Source organism: Triticum urartu, chromosome 5A, assembly GCF_056163025.1.
Source record: "Triticum urartu cultivar PI428250 chromosome 5A, HENAU_Tu73, whole genome shotgun sequence".
NCBI classification, from domain to species: Eukaryota; Viridiplantae; Streptophyta; class Magnoliopsida; order Poales; family Poaceae; genus Triticum; species Triticum urartu.
The window spans coordinates 274,002,518-274,022,902 of NC_141877.1; the positions used below are offsets into that span (position 1 = coordinate 274,002,518).

A 20,385-nucleotide genomic window follows, 5' to 3' on the forward strand; every position below is an offset into this window, starting at 1 on the left:
AGTGGACTGTACGTGGAGACTCTGGCAGCTGGGTCCACGACCGCACACAAGGAAATTCCTCCTTATTACGCGCAAAGTAATGATTCCTCCACCTGACATCTAGGACCCACCGAAAGGGCCTCTGTATTTCGCGAAAAAAACGTTCCCCCCGCTGACATCTCGGACCCACCAGCTATATCTTCGCACGCAAGGAAGTGCCTCCTTATCACGCACAAAAAAATGAATACCCCCTGCGTGGGAGGATCGCTTGTGGGCCTACTAAGTTGACGGGGATGGAGGGCTTTGTCAACTTAGTCAATATGAACGATTCTAGCTCCAGTGACCGTACGATGTCCATCCAACGGCCGTAGTGCTTCTTCAACCTCTGGTCTTCTTGCTCCAGCCACCCAAAGCAGCGCCGGTCGTGCCGCGTGCTCCTGCCTCCCGTGGCCGGCTGAGATGCCGCGGAGGCCTCACCACCCCCTACTACTCCCATCGCTGACTAGGCCATCCGCCTCTACTCACCCACACCCCATGTTATTCTGCAGCGATGGCAGCCTCACACCGCAGCCGAACCAGTGAACCCTCGTACTCATCTACGTGTGGGCATCCACTGTCGCGTCTTCCCCGGCTCCGCGTCGTCCCCTTCCTAGGCCTCGCCGTCGTCCACTGCCCTGGTGCTCTCTGCACGGCGTGGTCAACGTGGTCAAGGAACAACTTCCATCGGAAGAGTACTGTACGTGGAGAGGCTCACAGCTGGGTTCACGGCAGCCGCAAGGAAGTGCCTCCTTATTACGCGAAAAATAATTATTCCTCCACCTAACAGCAGGGACCCACCGGACGGGCCACTGTACTTGGCGAAAAAATGTTTCCCCTAACTTTTGGGACCCACCGTACGGGCCACCGTATTTCGCAAAAAAAACGTTCCCCCCGCTGTCAGCTCAGACCCACCGGAAGTGCTGCCTTATTACGCACAAAAAAATGAATACTCCCCCTGCTAGTTGGGACGCACCTTGGTGGGTGGCTGACTTGTGGGCCTACAAAGTTGACGGGGATGGAGTGCTTTGTCAACTTAGTCAATATGAACGATTCTAGCTCCAGTGACCATACGATGTCCATCCAATGGCCGTAGTGCTTCTTCAACCTCTCGTCTTCTTGCTCCCGCCGCCCAAAGCAGCGCCGGTCATGTCGCATGCTCCTGCCTCCCGTGGCCGGCTGTGCTGCCGTGGAGGCCTCACCGCCCCCTACTATTCCCACCGCTGGCCAGGCCCTACAGCGACGGCAGCCTCACACCGCAGCCAAACCAGTGAACCCTCATACTCCTCTCCGCGCGGGTTTCCACTGTCGCATCTTCGCCGGCTCCGCGTCGTCCCCTTCCTAGGCCTCGCCGTCGTCCACCGTCCTGGTGCTTTCGGCGCGGCATGGTCAACGTGGTCAAGGAACGAATTCCATCGGAAGAGTACTGTACGTGGAGAGGCTAACAACTGGGTCCATGGCCGCAGCAAGGAAGTGCCTCCTTATTACGCGCAAAATAATTATTCCTTCACTAGACAACGGGGACACACCGGACGGGCCACCATATTTCGCGAAAAAAACGTTTCCCCCTGACTGCTGGGACCCACCAGCTACATCTTCGCACGCAAGGAAGTGCATTCGGGCAAAAGAAGAATAAATGATTCGTCCCCCTGATTGCTGGGACCCACCAGCTACATCTTCGCATGCAAGGAAGTGCCTGACAGTCGGGACCCACCTGGTCGAAGCGTATGTAGCGTTGTCATTCTGGACGCGAATGTGTACGTACATACTGGTCGATGTAGAGGCGCGCACGTGTCGTAGTAGAGGCGCGCACGTAGCATGTGCACGTACGTACAACGGCCAGGGTGCAAGAAACTAAATACGGCCACGTACGTACATACGGGCGGGGTCTCGAATGCCTACTCACGCATACGTACGGCCAGGTCTCGTGTACATGGCTGGGTCGGAACGGAGAAACTGCGTCGTTGTCATGTTCATGGGGAGGCAACAGAATGCGTCGTGTTCATCGGGAGGCAACGAAATGCGTGGGAGCCAACCGGCTTGGATGGAACAGCCGATGGAAACGAGGCCTGGGGTACCGTAGAACGGAGGAAACGGCCTTGTGTTCGACCGACCATGTTCGAAACGGGATCCTGTTCATCGGGAGGGGTCTGGCGTACCGCAAAATGGAGGAAACGGACTTCCTATGGTCGAAACGGGGGTCCTGTTGATCAGGAGGGGTGTGGCATACCGCAAAACGGAGGAAATGGACTTGTGTTGGAGCGCTACAGTCGAAACGGGGGTCCTGTTCATCGGGAGGGGTGTGGCGTACCGCAAAACGAGACTCCACGGGATACTGTTCATCTCCACTGTCGACCCCCTCCAGCCTCCACGGGCTACTGTTCATCCACCGTCGACCTCCTCCAGCCTCCACCTGCGGCTGTTCATCCACGGGCTCCTGTTCATCCAGCCTCCACCGAGCGCTACTCCACTGGCTACTGTTCAACCAGCCCTCTCCACGGGCTCCTGTTCAACCACCCCTCCACGGGGTACTGTTCGTCCGGCCCTCCACCGTCTACTGTTCATCCTGCCCTCCACGGGGTGGTCCTGTTCATCCAGCCCTCCACGGGGTCCTGTTCATCCAGCCCCAACCGGCTCGATCGATCGGGGTCCTGTTCATCTAGAGGCAACACCACGGGGTCCTGTTCATCCACCCCCTCCAGGAACTGTTCATCCAAACCCCCCAGCAACGCTCACTGTTCATCCAGAGGCAACATCGATCAGCTTCAGATAGCAGCAGTAGCGAAGGAATCGCTCGATCGGGTTCAGTTAACAGCCATCGATCGATCGCTCGGGTTCAGTAACGCGTAGCCTACAGTGCAATCGCTCGGGTTCAGTTAGAGCCCAATGCCTCGCACCCACGCGCGTGCATGTACGAGAGAAACGTGCATCGCTCGGCCCCGACCACCCACCATAACTGGGAACACCCCGATATTTTCCTCGCCCTCGCTTCTACCACGGTTTTTTCCGTCATGGACAGCCCAAAGAATGTCATGCAGATGCGTCTCCGGCCCGCCCAGGATGAAAAGCCCATTTTCTATCATGATTTTTTGTCATAGAAGTAGGACCCCACCACATCTATGATGATACCGGGGTTTGTCACAATTATCGTCATAGAAGTGTCATAAGCATGATAGAAAAAAATTCGTTTGGCACAAAATGTCACGGATGTGTCTTTTTTTTGTAGTGTATTGACCGGGAGGGGTGTGGCATACCGCAAAACAGAGGAAACAGACTTGTGTTGGAGCGCTACGGTCGAAACGGGGGTCCTGTTCATCGGAAGGGGTGTGGCGTACCACAATATGGGACTCCACGGGCTACTGTTCATCCACCGTCGACCTCCTCCAGCCTCCACGGGCTACTGTTCATCCACCGTCGACCTCCTCCAGCCTCCACCTGTGACTGTTCATCCACGGGCTCCTATTCATCCAGCCTCCACCGCGCGCTCCTCCACCGGCTACTGTTCAACCAGCCCTCTCCATGGGGGTCCTGTTCAACCACCCCTCCACAGTCTACTGTTCATCCAGCCCTCCATCGGCTACTGTTCAACCAGCCCTCCACGGGGTCCTGTTCATCCAGCCCTCCAGGGGGTCCTGTTCATCCACCGGCTCGATCGATCGGGGTACTGTTCATCCAGCGGCAACGGCCTCTACTACCACGGGTTCCTGTTCATCCAACCCCCCACCGGGAACTGTTCATCCAAACCCCCTCAACAACGCTCACTATTCATCCAGGGAAAGAGGCAGCAGTATTCGATCGGCTTCAGTTAGCAGCAGTAGCGAAGGAATCACTCGGGTTTAGTTAACAGCAAGGGATCGATCGATCGCTCGGGTTCAGTGTAACGTGTAGCCAGCAATGCAATCGCTCGGGTTCAGTTAGAGCCCAACTCCTCGCTCGGGTTCAGTTAGAGCACAACGCCTCGCACACACGCGTGTATGTACGAGAGAAACATGCATCGCTCAGCCCCCGACCACCCACCGTAACCGGGAACTCCCCGATATTTTCCTCGCCCTCGCTTCTACCATGGTTTTTTCCGTCATGGACGGCCCAAAGAATGTCATGCAGCTGCGTCTCCGGCCCGCCCAGGACGAAAAGCCCATTTTCTGTCATGATTTTTTGTCATAGAAGTAGGATCCCACCACATCTATGATGATACCGGGTTTTGTCACAATTATCGTCATAGAAGTGTCATAAGTATGATAGAATTTTTTTTCGTTCGGCCTAAAATTTCACAGATGTGTCTTTTTTTGTAGTGCAAGCAGAGTACGTTCCGCACCAGAGTGGTACGTTAATCCTGTTCTGGAAGTCATGTTACTAGACCATGACAAACCTATGAACTATGAGGAAGCGATGATGAGCCTAGATTCCGTGAAATGGCTTAAGGCCATGAAGGGATCCATGTATGAGAACAAAGTATGGACTTTGATTGACTTGCCTGATGATTGGTGAGCCATTCAGAATAAATGGATCTTCAAGAGGAAGACGGACGCTGATGGTAGTGTTACTATCTACAAAGCTCGAGTTGTCGCAAAAGGTTTTTGACAAGTTCAAGGTGTTGACTATGATGAGATTTTCTCACTCGTATCGATGCTTAAAAGTCTATTCGAATCATGTTAGCAGTTGCCGCATTTTATGAAATCTGGCAAATGGATATCAAAACTACATTCCTTAATGGATTTATTAAAGAAGAGTTGTATATGATGCAACCAGAAGGTTTTGTCAATCCTAAAGGTACTAACAAAGTGTGCAAGCTCCAGCGATCCATCTATGCACTGGTGCAAGCATCTCGGAGTTGGAATATACGCTTTGATGAGTTGATCAAAGCATATAGGTTTATACAGAGTTTTGGAGAAGCCTGTATTTACTAGAAAGTGAGTGGGAGCTCTGTAGCATTTCTGATATTATATGTGGATGACATATTATTGATCGGAAATGATACTGAATTTATGGATAGCATAAAAGGATACTTGAATAAGAATTTTTCAATGAAAGACCTCGGTGAAGCTGCTTACATATTGGGCATCAAAATCTATAGAGATAGATCAAGACGCTTGATAAATTTTCAATGAGTACATACCTTGACAAGTTTTTGAAGTAGTTCAAAATGGAACAGCCAAAGAAGGAGTTCTTGCCTGTGTTGCAAGGTGTGAGCTTGAGTAAAGACTCAAAACCCGGCCCACGGTAGAAAATAGAAAGAGAATGAAAAGTCATTCCCTATGCCTTAGCGTGATTTTGGCAAGGGAGTACAATAGTGATCTAGGAGTAGATCACTAGACAGCGGTCAAAATTATCCTTAGAGGACTAAGGAAATATTTCTCGGTTATGGAGGTGATAAAAGAGTTCGTCATAAAGAGTTACGTCGATGCAAGCTTTTGACACCAATCTAGATGACTCTACGTCTCGATCTAGATACATATTGAAAGTGGTACCAATTAGCTAGAGTAGCTCCGTGCAGAGTATTGTAGACATAGAAATTTGCAAAATACATACGGATCTGAATGTTGCAGACCCGTTGACTAAGCCTCTCTCACGAGCAAAACATGACCACTCTTTGGGTGTTAATCACATAGCAATGTGAACTAGATTATTGACTCTTGTAAACCCTTTGGGTATTAGTCACATGAAGATGTGAACTTATCACATAAAGATGTGAACTATTGGAGTGAAATCACATGACGATGTGAACTAGATTATTGACTCTAGTGCAAGTGGGAGACTGAAGGAAATATGCCCTAGAGGCAATAATAAAGTTGGTATTTATATTTCCTTATATCATGATAAATATTTATTATTCATGCTAGAATTGTATTAACCGGAAACTTAGTACATGTGTGAATACATAGACAAACAAAGTGTCCCTAATATGCCTCTACTTGACTAGCTCGTTAATCAAAGATGGTTAAGTTTCCTAGCCATAGACATGTGTTCTCATTTGATGAATGGGATCAGATCATTAGAGAATGATGTGATGGACAAGACCCATCTGTTAGCTTAGCACTATGATCGTTTAGTTTATTGCTATTGCTTTCTTCATGACTTATACATGTTCCTCAGACTATGAGATTATGCAACTCCCGAATACCGGAGGAACACCTTGTGTGCTATCAAGCGTCACAGCGTAACTGGGTGATTATAAAGATGCTCGACAGGTGTCTCCGATGGTGTTTGTTGAGTTGGCATAGATCGAGATTAGGATTTCTCACTCCGATTGTCGGAGAGGTATCTCTGGGCCCTCTCGGTAATGCACATCACTATAAGCCTTGCAAGCAATGTGACTAATGAGTTAGTTTCGGGATGATGCATTACAGAACGAGTAAAGAGACTTTCCAGTAATGAGATTGAACTAGGTATGATGATACCGACGATCGAATCTCGGGCAAGTAACATACCGATGACAAAGGGAACAACGTATGTTATTATGCGGTTTGACCGATAAAGATCCTCGTAGAATATGTAGGAACCAATATGAGCATCCAGGTTACGCTATTGGTTATTGACCAGAGATGTGTCTCGGTCATGTCTACATAGTTCTTGAACCTGTAGGGTTCGCACGCTTGACGTTCGATGACGATATGTATTATGAGTTATGTGATTTGATGTACCGAAGGTTGTTCGGAGTCCCGGATGAGATCACGGACATGACGAGGAGTCTCGAAATGGTCGAGACATAAAGATTCATATATTGGAAGGTTACATTCGGACACCGGAATGGTTCGGGTTGTTTCAGATAAGTTTCGGAGTACCGGGGGTTACCGGAACCCCCTCCAGGAAGTTATTGGGCCTTATGGGCCTAGTGGAGGAAGAGAGGAGGCAGGCCAAGAGGTGGCGCCCCCCTAGCCCAACCCAAATTGGACTAGGGCTAGGGGGGCGGCCCCCTTTCCTTCTCTTCTTCATCTCCTTCCTTCTTCTCCTGCTTGGACTAGGAAAGGGGGAAACCTACTCCTACTAGGAGTAGGAATACCCCCCTTGGGCGCGCCCCTTGAGGCCGGCCCTCCTCCTCCTCCCCTCCTTTATATACGGGGGAAGGAGGCACCCATGGACACACAAGTTGATCTTTAGCCGTGTGCGGTGCCCCCCACCGCAGTTTTATACCTCGATCATATTGTCGTAGTGCTTAGGCGAAGCCTTGCATCGATAACTTCATCATCACCGTCAACACGCCGTCGTGCTGATGGAACTCACCCTCGGCCTCAGCTGGATCAAGAGTACGAGGGACGTCACCGAGCTGAACGTGTGTAGATCACGGAGGTGCCATGCGTTTGGTACTTGATCGGTTGGATCGCGACGTTCGACTACATCTACTGCATTACTTAATGCTTCCTCTTTCGGTCTACAAGGGTACGTAGACACACTCTCCCCTCTCGTTGCTATGCATCTTCTAGATAGATCTTGCGTGATCGTAGGAATTTTTTTGAAATACTGCGTTCCCCAACACCTTGAACATGTCCTTCTTGGTAAGAATGTTTGCTTTTTTACCAAGCATTAGAAACATCTTCTAAGCCCTAGAGATAGAACACATATATAGTTTTTTTGAAAGATCCAACAATTGTTGGCTTTTCATATCATTAGCAGAAAGCAATGAGGAAAACAAAGTGCATTGGGGGGGGTCCTAAGATCAGTACAGAAAAGGTTACAGCAACTCTGTTTCGGCCTAGCCTTTGCTGACCGAAGGAAAAAGGAAATTACAATGGCCTATATCTCATGGCGGATCCCGGAAGGGTCTCTCCAAGCATCTTGCGCCCGCGTGCTGCCAGAGCTCCACTGAATTTTCGATGGCCTTTGCAATATCCCTTGATGCGGGATGTTTGCCTCTGAATGTGCAGTTGTTCCGTTCTTTCTAGATCTCCCAGCATGTCAAAAGCATGATCGTGTTGGCGCCCTTCCGTTGGGCAGCGGAGTTTTACTAATCATCCGCTGCATGATCGCTGGAGAGGTGGATATTTGCCATGACTGATGTGGAGCTAGCTGCCGGCATCCTTCTCTTGCTCCCACCATGTCCCAGACTTTGACGGTTGTTCGGCAATTCCAGACCAAGTGATGGGTTGACTCCAAGCTACGGACGCAGAGCTGGCAGAAATAATTGTTTGGCTAGCCGCGTCTCTGGCCAAACACACACACACGCACACACACACACACACACACACACATATATAGTGAGTTAAACTTCAGAAACTACATGAGAAACCCATTGAACAGAGTATCCAATATTACTTGATATCATCTCTAGATCCAAAAACATCATTTCCTATCTACTTTGATCCCGAAGATCTAAGCCGAATCTTCAATATGGAAGGAACCATAAACATGCCTTAGACATAATGCTTTTGCAGCTGCTCTACAGAACAATAACACTGATTATCAAGTTAAATAGACGAGTTAATAAATAACTTGACACGATCCAGTGGTTAATCCTGCTTCAGTAGACATCGTCCCATATTCCCATTTTTCATTACCGAACAATCACAGCGTGTGGCTCCTAATTTTCAATTGTCAAACGAAAATCTCTATCATTGCAACTATAAATTTTTTCCGCCGAAATCAAGAAACCCCAAAATTCATACAACCCACAAGATTGAATCGAAAAGGAGCGAATAGATCCTTACCAGATCCTGATGACAAGCCTATTTGGGTGCATCGGCGCCGCTGGCCTTGTCGCGATTGGGATGGGAGTTTTGGCGTGGGCGGCGTTTTGGTAAAAACCAAGACTGGGCGTTGTGCGCTAATACCTTGGGCCTTCATGAACGATAGTGGTGATGCTCATGACGCAGGGCCAAGCCCATTATCTCCGCGTGGTTGATGTGCGCCTGCGCAAACGCAAGGAAGCTGGACGACGAACTTGGCCATCGGCTACCTGCAACGTTGGCCAAGCGTCTACGTCAGTCTACTTCTACCTGCGTCTACATTAGTCTACTTGTACGTGCGACATGGGAGGGGGCCCTAGGATTTCGAGGGCCCGGGGCAGCCGCCCCCCTGCCCCCCCCCCCCGGCCGACCGTGTGTAGATTTACTAAATGCAAGTGCCAAGATCTTTTCTGATACCTCCTAGAGGAAAAGTGACTTTGCAAACCATGTAGATCAAAATATCAAAGGGATTGGTTCGTGCATCCAGTATGAACATGAAGGACAGAAAGCAAAGGTCGTTATATCAGCGAGTAGCAGCTTTGCATCATCACCCTTAAATGATAAAGCGAAGGCGATACACTTACTCGGTGCGATTGCAAATCATATGCAACTTCAACACGTAACCTTCCTCATGGACAATGAAACAATGGCCAAGGCTATGGCATCAAGACAGATAAGATCCAATATAGGACACTGGGAGATTAAATCTCATCTAGCATATTTTCTTTGAGCCTCTGCCATTCTTGCTCCCAAAGTGTTCCACATCAGAAGAGAATCAAATATCATAGTGCATAGCTGTATCAGGAAGCCCACCATCTAAATTGAGAAGGTAGAAATAACTTCAAATGTTTATAATACTGATCATACAGGTGCTCAATGCCCTATGATTCATAGCCTATGCAAGTTGGATCTTCATGATTTTGCAATCTTTTTTTTTTGCGGGAAGAAAAAAATGTAAGATGTTCATGAGCATCAATATATGGCGCCTCCCTTTTGTCCCAGAAAAAAAAAGAAAAAAAGGAAATCCATTATAATAGCTTGGGCCTAAAAACAAAAGCCCGTTGTAGTAGGGCCTGCGAGCAACAGCCCGTTATGATAAACTACGAAAGCAAATCTGGACCGTCTGCTCCCCAGGGTAGACCCACATGGGCACGCATCTCATAGCACCTCTCCTCCGCGCCAATATGGATCCACAGCACAGACCGGCAGACCAACGCAGCAAACACCGCCTCTTCGTATCTCACTGCCCTTCCAGAAGCTTCCGGAAGGATCTCGTCCCACCACCGCCCCTTCCGAACTCGCGACTCCTCGCCGTTCCCCTTCCCCAACCCTCTTCCTTCTCGGCAGCATTCCCGCCTGCTCGGGTCTTCTCGGAGCGCTTTCGCAGCGGGGACAGCGTGGCTGGTTGAAACGCGAACGACTCCTGGTCCTCGGAGGGTTGTTGTCGGGGAGGACTGGGGTGGCGGCGGAGCTTCCGGAGACGATGGACGCGCTGGCGCAGCGGGTGAGCGCGCTGCGGGCCTCGCTGCAGAGCAGCCAAGGGAACACGGAGGGCATGGTCGCCATCCTCGGCTCCTTCGACCAGCGCCTCTCCGAGCTCGAGGCCACCATACACCCCATCCAGGTCGTCTCGTGCCCATTTCCGCTTGGTCTCGACGTCTCGTCGAATTTGATTGGAGCCGCGGGAGCGTGCGGCGTCTGATTTTGGGTGGTCGTGCAGGTGAGGGCGCACGCGACCCAGATGGCGCATGAGAACATCGACAAGGCGATCAAGGTCGCCGATGACATCCTCGCCCAGGTCGTCATCGTCCGCGAGGTGCGTGAACGTGCTCTCCTCTGCTCTGGCCTGCGTGTCTGATCGCAGGCAGCTTGTCCGCCTGCTGCTGCCCCGTAGAGGCGTAGAGTGCTTCCGTTATTTTATATAGTACGTATTGTTTTGTTTTGCCCCCCTTTGGGCTCTCTGTAACACTGTCGCTGTTCCTTGTTAAGTGATGAAACCGATGACCCCCCCCCCGAGGCTATAACTGACTCTCCCATTATATACAAAGGGTGGTGACACCTTTTGATTTGGTTGGCAAGGAGCTGAGGCATTGCATGCATTAGAGGGGATTGAGAGCGCCGAATTTGTCTTGCTTTGGTATTTGGAGGATGTGCTTGACTAGTTTTGGACTTGGACTTTCATTAATAAGGACCGGTACGTGCAGATTTTACATTTGGAGGTGATTAAAGGCGCATAGATAATAGATTGGTGGTGAGATAGCTTCCATGCTGGTGTAGTTGTGAACTGCATTTGTTCTTGTTTACTAGCAAGGGAATGATTAGCTTCGTATTAATTTCTATAGCACTTTCTATGCAGAGATTGCTCTTTTTAGACAGGTAATCACTGTTAAATTGGTTATAGTTGCAGTCTTGTACCTACGAATTTTGTTCTATTTTCGAACTATTTTAGACAGGTAATCACTGTTAAATTCGTTTATAACTTTGTTTGGAACTTTTATTTGCATGTTGTCCTTTTGAGCTTTAGGCAGAAGCTACGATATTGAGGGGGCCCCATGTGGATCTGGAGAGCTACCTGAAGGCTGTGGGTCATCTGAAAGACGCTGTTGGTTTTTTCTCCTCGAGGGAGAACTTTACGAGTAAAGAACGATTTCTGAATGATGTAAACGCTCTCTTATCTAAGTCTTCTCTGATGATTGAGGAAGAATTCAAGCGGTTGACGACAACATACAGGTTGATGCATCTACACGCATTTCTGAAATCTTAACTGGTTGGTTCCTTATATGTTGCTAGAGGAACAATTGCTGTATTTCCTGGACCTCTCCTAAGTCTCAACGATAATATATTAGTTCTTCTAATATCATTTTCCATCTGTGCTGTTATATCTCTTCTTCAGCAAACCTATTGAGGGTGATCTTATATTGGGTTCGCCTCCAAAGCTTCAATGGGCGTCAGATGGCGATGCTGAAGCAGATGGACGAAATTCTGCCCACTCCGAGCATCCATCCAAAGACTTGGAAACTGCCATTTGCAGGACTCCAGCACTGATCCCCTCTAGAATATTACCCCTTCTTCATACTATAGCTCAGAAATTGGTTCAGGATGGAAACCAGCAGTCATGCTACAAAATTTACAGGTAGGCTTTGAGCTGGGGATTTAACGTGAGATGGTTCTCATGATCTCATCATTGCCAACAGACTTTAATCTGATTATGTAAATGCTGCTTGCAGAAAACAAGACGGTCAGTGAATGTAGAGAGTACCTGAGTTATGGGAAATACATTAACAATGAAAAAAATATGCAGCAATGAGTTATACTTAGTCAGGTTTTGGTCAACTTTCACTATGTTGGTTGAAATTTATTGAGTTAAGAAAATTCCCTACTTACAGTATAGCTTACATTACTCTGCCATACTTATTGGTAGGAATGTTTTGCTGTATGAATGATCTTCCTTTTTCTTCCCAATTCCAACTTACATCTATTGTTATTTCTGACATTTTAATACTATGCAAAATCAAGCTCAGATTTCTTCTCTTCCTTCAGAGATGCTCGTCGTTCGGCATTAGAACTGAATCTTCGGAAACTGGGAGTAGAAAGGCTTAGTAAAGATGATGTAGAAAGAATGCAATCGGATGCTTTAGAAGCTAAAATTGGAAAGTGGAGCAAGTATTTGCAAATTACAGTGAGGGCCCTTTTTCAAATATGCTTATGATGTACTCCCTCCGTCTGAAAATACTTGTCATCAAAATGGATAAAAAGAGATGTATCTAGAACTAATATACGTCTAGATACATCCCCTTTTGTTCATTTTGATGACAAGTATTTTCCGGACGGAGGGAGTATGTGCTTAGACATCCAACTAACCGTCTATGCTTCAATAGGTGAAGCTCCTTGATGGAGAACGAAAAATTTGTGATGAGGTTTTTGAAGGTATCAGTTTCAACAAGGATCAGTGTTTCAGTGAACTGGCAGGAACTGGAGTTTCTGTTGCTAAAACTCTTCTCAGCTTTGGAGATGCTGTTGCTAAAAGTAAAAGGTCTCCTGAAAAGTTGTTTGTACTGCTGGATATGTATGAAGTAATGCATGAAGTTAGATCCGAGGTATGCTAAAAGCAGTGTGTTCCTGCAACACCAATATGGTATATATTTAGTATGCCATCACATTTTGATCAGTTATAGTAGTTATTAGCCATATATACGCAACATTTCTAGCTGCTGACAATTAGCAAATGAGTTTTGCTTGGTTCTTCTAGCAGTGTTAGTGTTTGCAGTTGTTATCTCTGCGGCTATGCTGTCAACTGTGACCATGTTGATATTGGCGACTATGGAAACAGTAACGCCTGCCTCTTTTGAATCTCATTTACCAGGTTGAAGTAATTTTTCAAGACAGTTCTTGCTCTGAGATGCGTGAGGCTGCATTGGGCTTGATGAAGCTCTTGGCACAGACTGCCCACGAAATGTTTGTTGATTTTGAGGAATTAGTTGAGAATGATACTTCAAAGACTAACGTCCATGACGGAACTGTCCATCCTTTGACTATCCGTGTGATCAATCATGTTAAATTCCTTTTTGAGTAAGCATCACCCATTTCGCCTAGCTATTAAACTCTTGGACACACAGAGATTTATTTGACTTAGATGTTAACCAATATAGGGTCAATCAGCATGGAATTTTACTCTTTAACTTTTGAGATGTATGGTCTCTCTTGTGTGTATTATTTGCGCTAGCCATATGTTGTCCTGAATTCACATTTTGTTCCACCAAGCGAACACTGATTAACTGTACTTAATGTATAATACCAATCAATGGCTGGTGGATCCAGAAGTTTGAGAAATTTGTTGGTCCACACATTTATATATTTACTCAAGTTCTTAGTGTCTTCATTTATTCCACATAGCTTAGGAGCTTGTCATATACATCAATGTTTCCCATTTCTTCTTTCCGTGTCTAGGCACCACATGTATTTATTTTCTTAATAAACTTAGGTGATATGTTGTTCAACTATAATTACAGGGAGTATTATATTATTTTTATTGAAGTGAATTTTAGTTTCCCAGTTTTTTTGGCATCATTTTCGAAATGGCATGCTAACTGATATGTGCGCTATTGACAGTTATCAGTTAACACTGAAGCTACTACTTCAAGAATTTGAAACTGGAAGTGATACTGAATCCCAACTTGCAGTTGTTTTGACAAAGATAATGCAAGCCCTTCAGAACAACTTAGACGGGAAATCTAACCAGTACAAGGATCCTGCGCTGATGAGCATATTTCTTGCGAACAACATTCACTACATGGTTAGTTCTGTTCGCAGGTATGCTATGTTTTGTGTTTCAGGTCTACACTATCTTGTCCAGACAGTGTACCTAGCAAATAATTTATTTTTGTCTCATCACAAGGTCAGAAGCCAAGCATATACTTGGTGATGACTGGATTCAGAGACATCGTAGGATTGTACAGCAACATGCCAAACAATACAAAATGGTTGCATGGGGAAAGGTTAGTGCTTCAGATCTGGAGACTGTCTCCATCCATGAACCGTCCTCTGCTCCTCTCCCCGTCGCCTAGTCTTGCTGCGGTGGTGGGGTTGGTCGTCCTGGCTATGGCTCATCATGGTGTCTCGCTTCCTCCCTTGGTCGTCCTCGGCAAGATCCGGGTTTTCCTAGTCGGTTCAACTCCGACCGGCGTGGCTTGGGATGCTCCCCTCGGTTGGTGCTTGTCCCCTCGTGGCCTTTTCCGTTTGCGGCCCGGGTGACGGCCGGTCTGACGGTGTCGGGCTGGTGGCCTTGGCGCTTGGTGATGTCGTGCCTAGTCTCGTGCATGTGGTGCATCTAAAGCCTGTGGTGGTTTCGTCCGTTCGGTGCCTGTGCTTCAGTTGATTTCGTCGTTGTCGTCATGGTAGTCGAGCTTGGTCGTGTTGTAGCTTGCTAATGTTCAGGTTCTTGTGGCGGATGTTCCTTCTTGCCTTGTTATGTATTGCTGTTATAGATTAGTTGGGATTTGTTTTGGTCATCTTCCGGTCGTGGATTGCCAAGTCTCGAGTAGTGATCCTTAGGTCGTTTTAGTTTGGTCGTGTCGCTTGTGCGGGGTCAGGCCTTTCTTTGGCGTTGTATCACCTTCTTCCTTAATGAATATACATGCAGCTCTACTGCATTGCTCGAAAAATTTCTTAGCTGTTTTGCTTTTATATTTTACTGCTCGATGTTCGGATTAATGTTATTTTGCCCTGACAATGATACTATATTTTGTCGTTGGGCACAATATTTATTTTGTAAAGTTTGAACATGTTAGAACTTTTGATGAACCGTAAAACATATTGGCTTTTCAATACAGTACTGCTCCCATTGATTTGCAAAGGTTCACTACCTTATCCTGTAGATTAGATAGTTCCCAAATTATTTTTCCTATTATATTCACATAAATGGAAATAATGAATAGGGAGGTGATTGATTCCGTTTACTCTGAGTTCGTTATTTAGGCTGTTCAGACTCTCTCCATTCAAGTTGCCAGCAGCAGTGGTACATCAGCATCGTCTGATCTTAGCAGCAGTGGAGTTTCAAGAGCTATGATCAAAGAAAGGTCAACTGCCATGGTAGCTTGTTGTGTTAAATTTTGAAGAAATAAACCAGTAATGGAGTTACAAAACTGTATGTTCTTTCCTTGCCAGGTTTAAGTCTTTCAATATGCAATTTGAAGAGCTTTGTGCAAAGCAATCTCTATGGACCATACCTGATCAAGAACTGAGAGAAACTCTGAGGCTTTCTATAGCTGAAGTTCTCTTGCCAGCCTATATGTCCTTCGTTAAACGCTTTGGGTATGTTAACCAACTTTTTCTTGATCTTGTTAGGCACTCCATATTATTATTCATTCAGTTTAATGGATTATTAAATGATAATCAAATCCTATCATAGTTGTGTTAAGTAGGAAAGAGAGGTGCGAGAATATTGTATGTTATCTTCCTGCATGTCGGAGCTGATCATGCATGATTGTAAAAACTATTTTTTCTAATATATTAGTGTGGTTTTAAGAAAACAAAGAAAGAAACCCTAGCGTAATTGTGTTTGACTTTGACCCCAGAACCTTAGCCGTATATATGATACATAGTTTTTTTTTTTTCAAAACGGAGACAAAAGTTTTGTCTCATCAATTCATTAAGAAGAATAAGAGAGTTGTGGTTTTCTTGGTTTTACAATGTCTCTAGCCCATCCATTTTCCCATCTGCTACATTAAGTTGTTGAATAACTCACAAATGATTGAAATGGCAGCCCAATCATCGTTGGTTCCCAGTCATTTCTCCCTCTATTTTGCGCATCATTGTCATTGCAATTCTTCATGCTGGTTCTGGTTTTATATAACCACGTCCATACTATTGTTCTTAACTTTCAGGAATCTTGTTGAAAATGAAAAGAAGCCTCATAAATACTTGAAATACCAGCCAGATGAGTTGGACCAGTTGCTGGGTGAGTTCTTTGAAGGACAACAATCTGTTGAACAGAAGAAGTAAGCACCGGGGGGCAGTTAAAAAGGGAATCCTGCTAGTAGTTCTTGTAGCAAACTTCTGTAAAGATCTCTACAGATCGAAGCAACTAAACATTTTTTTTACCAAAGACAGCAAGATGCTGTTTTCATTCACGAAGGAAGGATAAAAACATCCCAGAGAGGATAATACAAAAAAATTATGTACAAGCTGAACAGAATTTACCAGCTATATATATTGGAAATATGAGCAAATTACTACGAGATTTAATCCGAATAAACATAAAATAAATCATAAAAGCAATAGTAGAGATTAAACTAATCATGCGAACTAGCATAGTAGATGAACATATCACATTTAGGGCACATACTAGAAACATGAATTCTACCACGATCTCGAACAGAAAGGATAGAAACACATACGGTGCAGCGGGAGCAGCACCGCCGGCATTGACGTTGTCGCCCATGTCGTCGAGGATGAGGTTGCTGAGGTCGGGGAAGAAGTCGTCGTTGGCGAAGTCGTCGCTGCCAGCAGTCGCGTGAGTGTGCTCCCCAAAAACCTGATTGCCCTTCTCCCGTACAGGATCACGAGAGGCGGGGTTTCGGAGGCCTGCTGTCCGTTCTCCCAGTGCACGCTGAAAGGAGGGATGGAGAAGATTTGCTTGGTGGCGCAATGATCTGGAACGGTGGTGAGAAACCATACGAAGCGGCAGCGGCTAGGGTAGATGTCTGCTTGACTATATAGTGCGGGCCGGGTAGGTCGTGGGAGTAAACCCCATGTCGGAGTCGTCACGATCCAAAAGAATCGGAAACGGTTCAGTAATTAACGCATCCATTAATTATTAATTAATGACTCATTAATTTTTCCCGAGCAGCAAAAATATAGACAAAGTGCATAGCTCTATCCTCGGCTCGGCTAAATCCCGCAACCCGCGGCGCGTCGTGACGAGGCGTGGCGAGCGAGGAGAAGGAGCACGTGTAGGTCTCATCTTCTCATGCTCATACAAGTGGTAGAAGAGCTCACCTTATAAAGAGGTGCAAGTCTCTTTCAACTTCTGTGGTGGGACTAAACTCTAGTCTCACTCACTCCACTCACATATGTGCATGAATGGGCCAAGAGAATTTTAGAATTTTAGTTGGGCTTTGGGCCAAAGGTCTACTAGCAAAATTCCAACAATCCCCCACAAAGTCTCATTGGCACATCTCATCATTTAGTTTCAAAACATTGTTTATATACCAGTGCTTAGTGGAGATTGTGAGGTTGAACTTCCACTTAGAGTTTTATACTACACTAAATCACAACTTGAATAGTGGACTATGCCTTGAACTACAAGTTTTCTACGAAACTAGTTTCACACAAATTCTTGACCGATACTGGGTTGCCGCAAGGCTTCCCCGCGTGTGGAGCGTATAAGTCATACTCCGGGGCCTTTCATGAATTTATTAGAGAGCACCCAATTCTCACAGACTGCGATGTTTAACAGTCAAATTCATATAGGTGTATTCCTCAGGAGATTCTCTGCAGGGCAACATCTCTGCTTACCCGAATAGGCCACTTGGAACACATTAAGATAAGTATCAACCTGCCATGCAGATTAGGAGAGTATTGCATCTTCACGGAGTGGGATAATAAACATAGGGATACTCTCCTCCCAGCTGACCAACAACTTGTCCCCCAGTTCTACTTCACGGGATCTCCGATCACATAGAGTGGGCTACCACTGTGGACAACTCATGCGGTGGGTCTCAAACCCATATCCATTGATGCATTATCTATCACATTATGTGATAAGCCCTTTGTGAAGGGATCTGCCAAGTTTTTCGACGTTTGGATATAATCCAACGTAATAACTCCGCAGTTCCTCAATTTTCTGACAGATTTTAGTCTCCTCTTCACATGTCTTGAGGACTTCATATTGTCCTTATAACTGTTTATCTTGACGATCACAGTTTGATTATCACAGTTCATTAGGATAGGGGGTATTGGTTTTTCAACCATAGGTAAGTCCATCAAGAGCTCATGAAGCCACTCTGCTTCAACAGTGGCAGTGTCTAGTGCTGTGAGTTCTGCTTCCATAGTTGACATCGTTAAGATGGTCTGCTTGCAAGTCTTCCAGAAAATAGCGCCACCACTAAGTGTAAAAATATAACCACTTGTGGCCTTAATCTCATCAGCATCAAATATCCATTTTGAGTCACTATAACCCTCTAGTACCCTTGGATACCCGGTGTAGTGAATCCCATAGCTCGCAGTGCCTTTCAAATAGCGCATAACTCTCTCAAGCGCATGCCAATGATCATCTCCCGGTTTTGACACAAATCGACTCAGCTTGCTCACAACAAAGGAGATGTCAGGCCTCGTGGCACTCGCCAAATAGATAAGCGAGCCAATAATCTGAGAATACCTCACTTGATCTCTAGCAATCCATTGATTCTTTCAAAGCAACACACTAGCATCATATGGAGTTGGAGAAGGCGTGCAGTCGCTATACCCAAAACGACTCAAGATCTTTTCCACATAGTGAGACTGAAGCAGTGTGATCCCACCATTCTCATCTCTCAACATCTTGATGTTTAAGATAACATCAGCTACTCCTAGATCCTTCATCTCAAAACAGTGAGATAAGAAATCCTTAACCTCCTTGATTAGATCAAGTTTGGTTCCAAAGATCAGTATGTCATCGACATACAGACAAAGAATAACTCCTTCGCCCCCACCATAGCGATAGTACACACACTTGTCACCATCGTTTACTACAAAGCCGACAATAGTTAATGTTCTTTTGAACTTCTCATGCCACTCCTTAGGAGCTTGTTTAAGGCCATATAAAGACTTTAATAACTTGCACACCTTTCCTTCATGAACATGTACTACAAAACCATCTGGCTGATCCATGTAAATTTCCTCCTTCAACTCTCCATTAAGGAAAGTTGTCTTAACGTCCATTTGATGAACGAGAAGACCATGTGAGGCAGCCAGTGATAGTAGCACCCGAATTGTGGTCAGTCTAGCCACGGGTGAGTAAATATCAAAGAAGTCTTCACCTTCTTTCTGGGTATAACCCTTAGACACAAGCCGTGTCTTGTACTTTTCAATTGTACCATCAGGTCTAAGCTTCTTCTTGAACACTCACTTACATCCTATGATCTCCCAGGTTCCATTAGCTAAGATGGAATTCATCTCGCTACGAACAACTTCCTTCTAGTAGTCAGCATCGGGAGATGCATAGACTTCTGAAATGGTCCTGGGTGTGTCATCCACGAGGTACACAATGAAATCATCACCAAAGGACTTTGCAGTCTTCTGTCTCTTACTCCTTACAGGAGTTCCATTGTCACCCTATACAGGATTCTCAACGTGTTCCATCGCAATGGTGAGTTCAGGAATTACCGCGAATTCCTCACTAGATGGAGTAGGTATCTCCTGATTTGATGAAATCGACATATCCTTCATAGGAAATATGTCCTCAAAGAAAGTTGCATCATTCGACTCCATAATCGTACCAACATGCATGTCGGATACCTCAGATTTTATTATCAAAAATCTATAGCCAATGCTATGAAAAGCATAGCCCAGAAGAACACAATCCACGGTTTTTGGTCCAAACTTGCGCTTCTTGGGAATTGGTATATTGACTTTCACCAAACAACCCCAAGTACGTAGGTAAGAGAGTTTCAATCTTTTCCTTTCCCATTCCTCAAAAGGAGTCATGGTCTTATGCTTTGTGGGAACTCGGTTTAGGACATTACACGCAGTCATTAGCGCCTCCCACCACCATTCCTTGGAGAGACCCGATGTGTCTAACATGGTGTTAACCATATCAGTTAGAGTTCGGTTCTTTCTTTCGGCTACCCCATTTGACTGAGGTGAGTAGGGAGGTGTCCTCTCATGGATTATACCATGTTCCGCACAAAATAGGTCAAATTCATTGGAAAAATACTCTCCACGATCGGACCGAAGCCGTTTAATTTTTCGATCAAGTTGGTTCTCTGCCTCAGCTTTATAGTTTTTGAAGAAAGTTAAAGCCTCATCTTTTGATTTCAGAAGATACACATAACAATATCTAGTAGAGTCATCAATCAACGTCATGAAGTATCTCTTTCCACCTTTTGTCAACACGCCATTCATCTCACAAAGATCTGAATGTATAAGCTCTAGTGGCTCCAAGTCTCTTGCCTCTGCAATCTTATGGGACTTGCGAGGTTTCTTATCTTGCACACATACTTGGCACTTAGAG

The 20,385-nt window shown here is 45.9% G+C and overlaps 1 protein-coding gene across 1 annotated transcript; it reads left to right on the top strand.

The window, feature by feature from the left end:
* The first annotated feature begins 10,018 nt into the window (after positions 1 to 10,018).
* Positions 10,019 to 16,367, top strand: LOC125508320 (exocyst complex component EXO70A1-like). The gene is made up of 12 exons (XM_048673001.2): positions 10,019 to 10,299; positions 10,396 to 10,491; positions 11,200 to 11,405; positions 11,569 to 11,808; positions 12,216 to 12,354; positions 12,554 to 12,772; positions 13,039 to 13,244; positions 13,785 to 13,985; positions 14,071 to 14,170; positions 15,150 to 15,250; positions 15,339 to 15,485; positions 16,058 to 16,367. Exons 1-12 carry the CDS (start codon positions 10,159 to 10,161, stop codon positions 16,173 to 16,175), a joined length of 1,914 nt encoding a protein of 637 aa, XP_048528958.1. The 5' UTR covers positions 10,019 to 10,158; the 3' UTR covers positions 16,176 to 16,367.
* The last annotated feature ends 4,018 nt before the right edge of the window (positions 16,368 to 20,385 follow it).

Coding starts and splice junctions, on each gene's coding strand:
- LOC125508320 (XM_048673001.2), top strand. CDS start 10,159: ATGGACGCGCTGGCGCAGCGGGTGAGCGCGCTGCGGGCCTCGCTGCAG. Junction 11,406..11,568: donor CGGTTGACGACAACATACAG/GTTGATGCATCT, acceptor TCTCTTCTTCAG/CAAACCTATTGAGGGTGATC. Junction 15,486..16,057: donor TCCTTCGTTAAACGCTTTGG/GTATGTTAACCA, acceptor CTTAACTTTCAG/GAATCTTGTTGAAAATGAAA.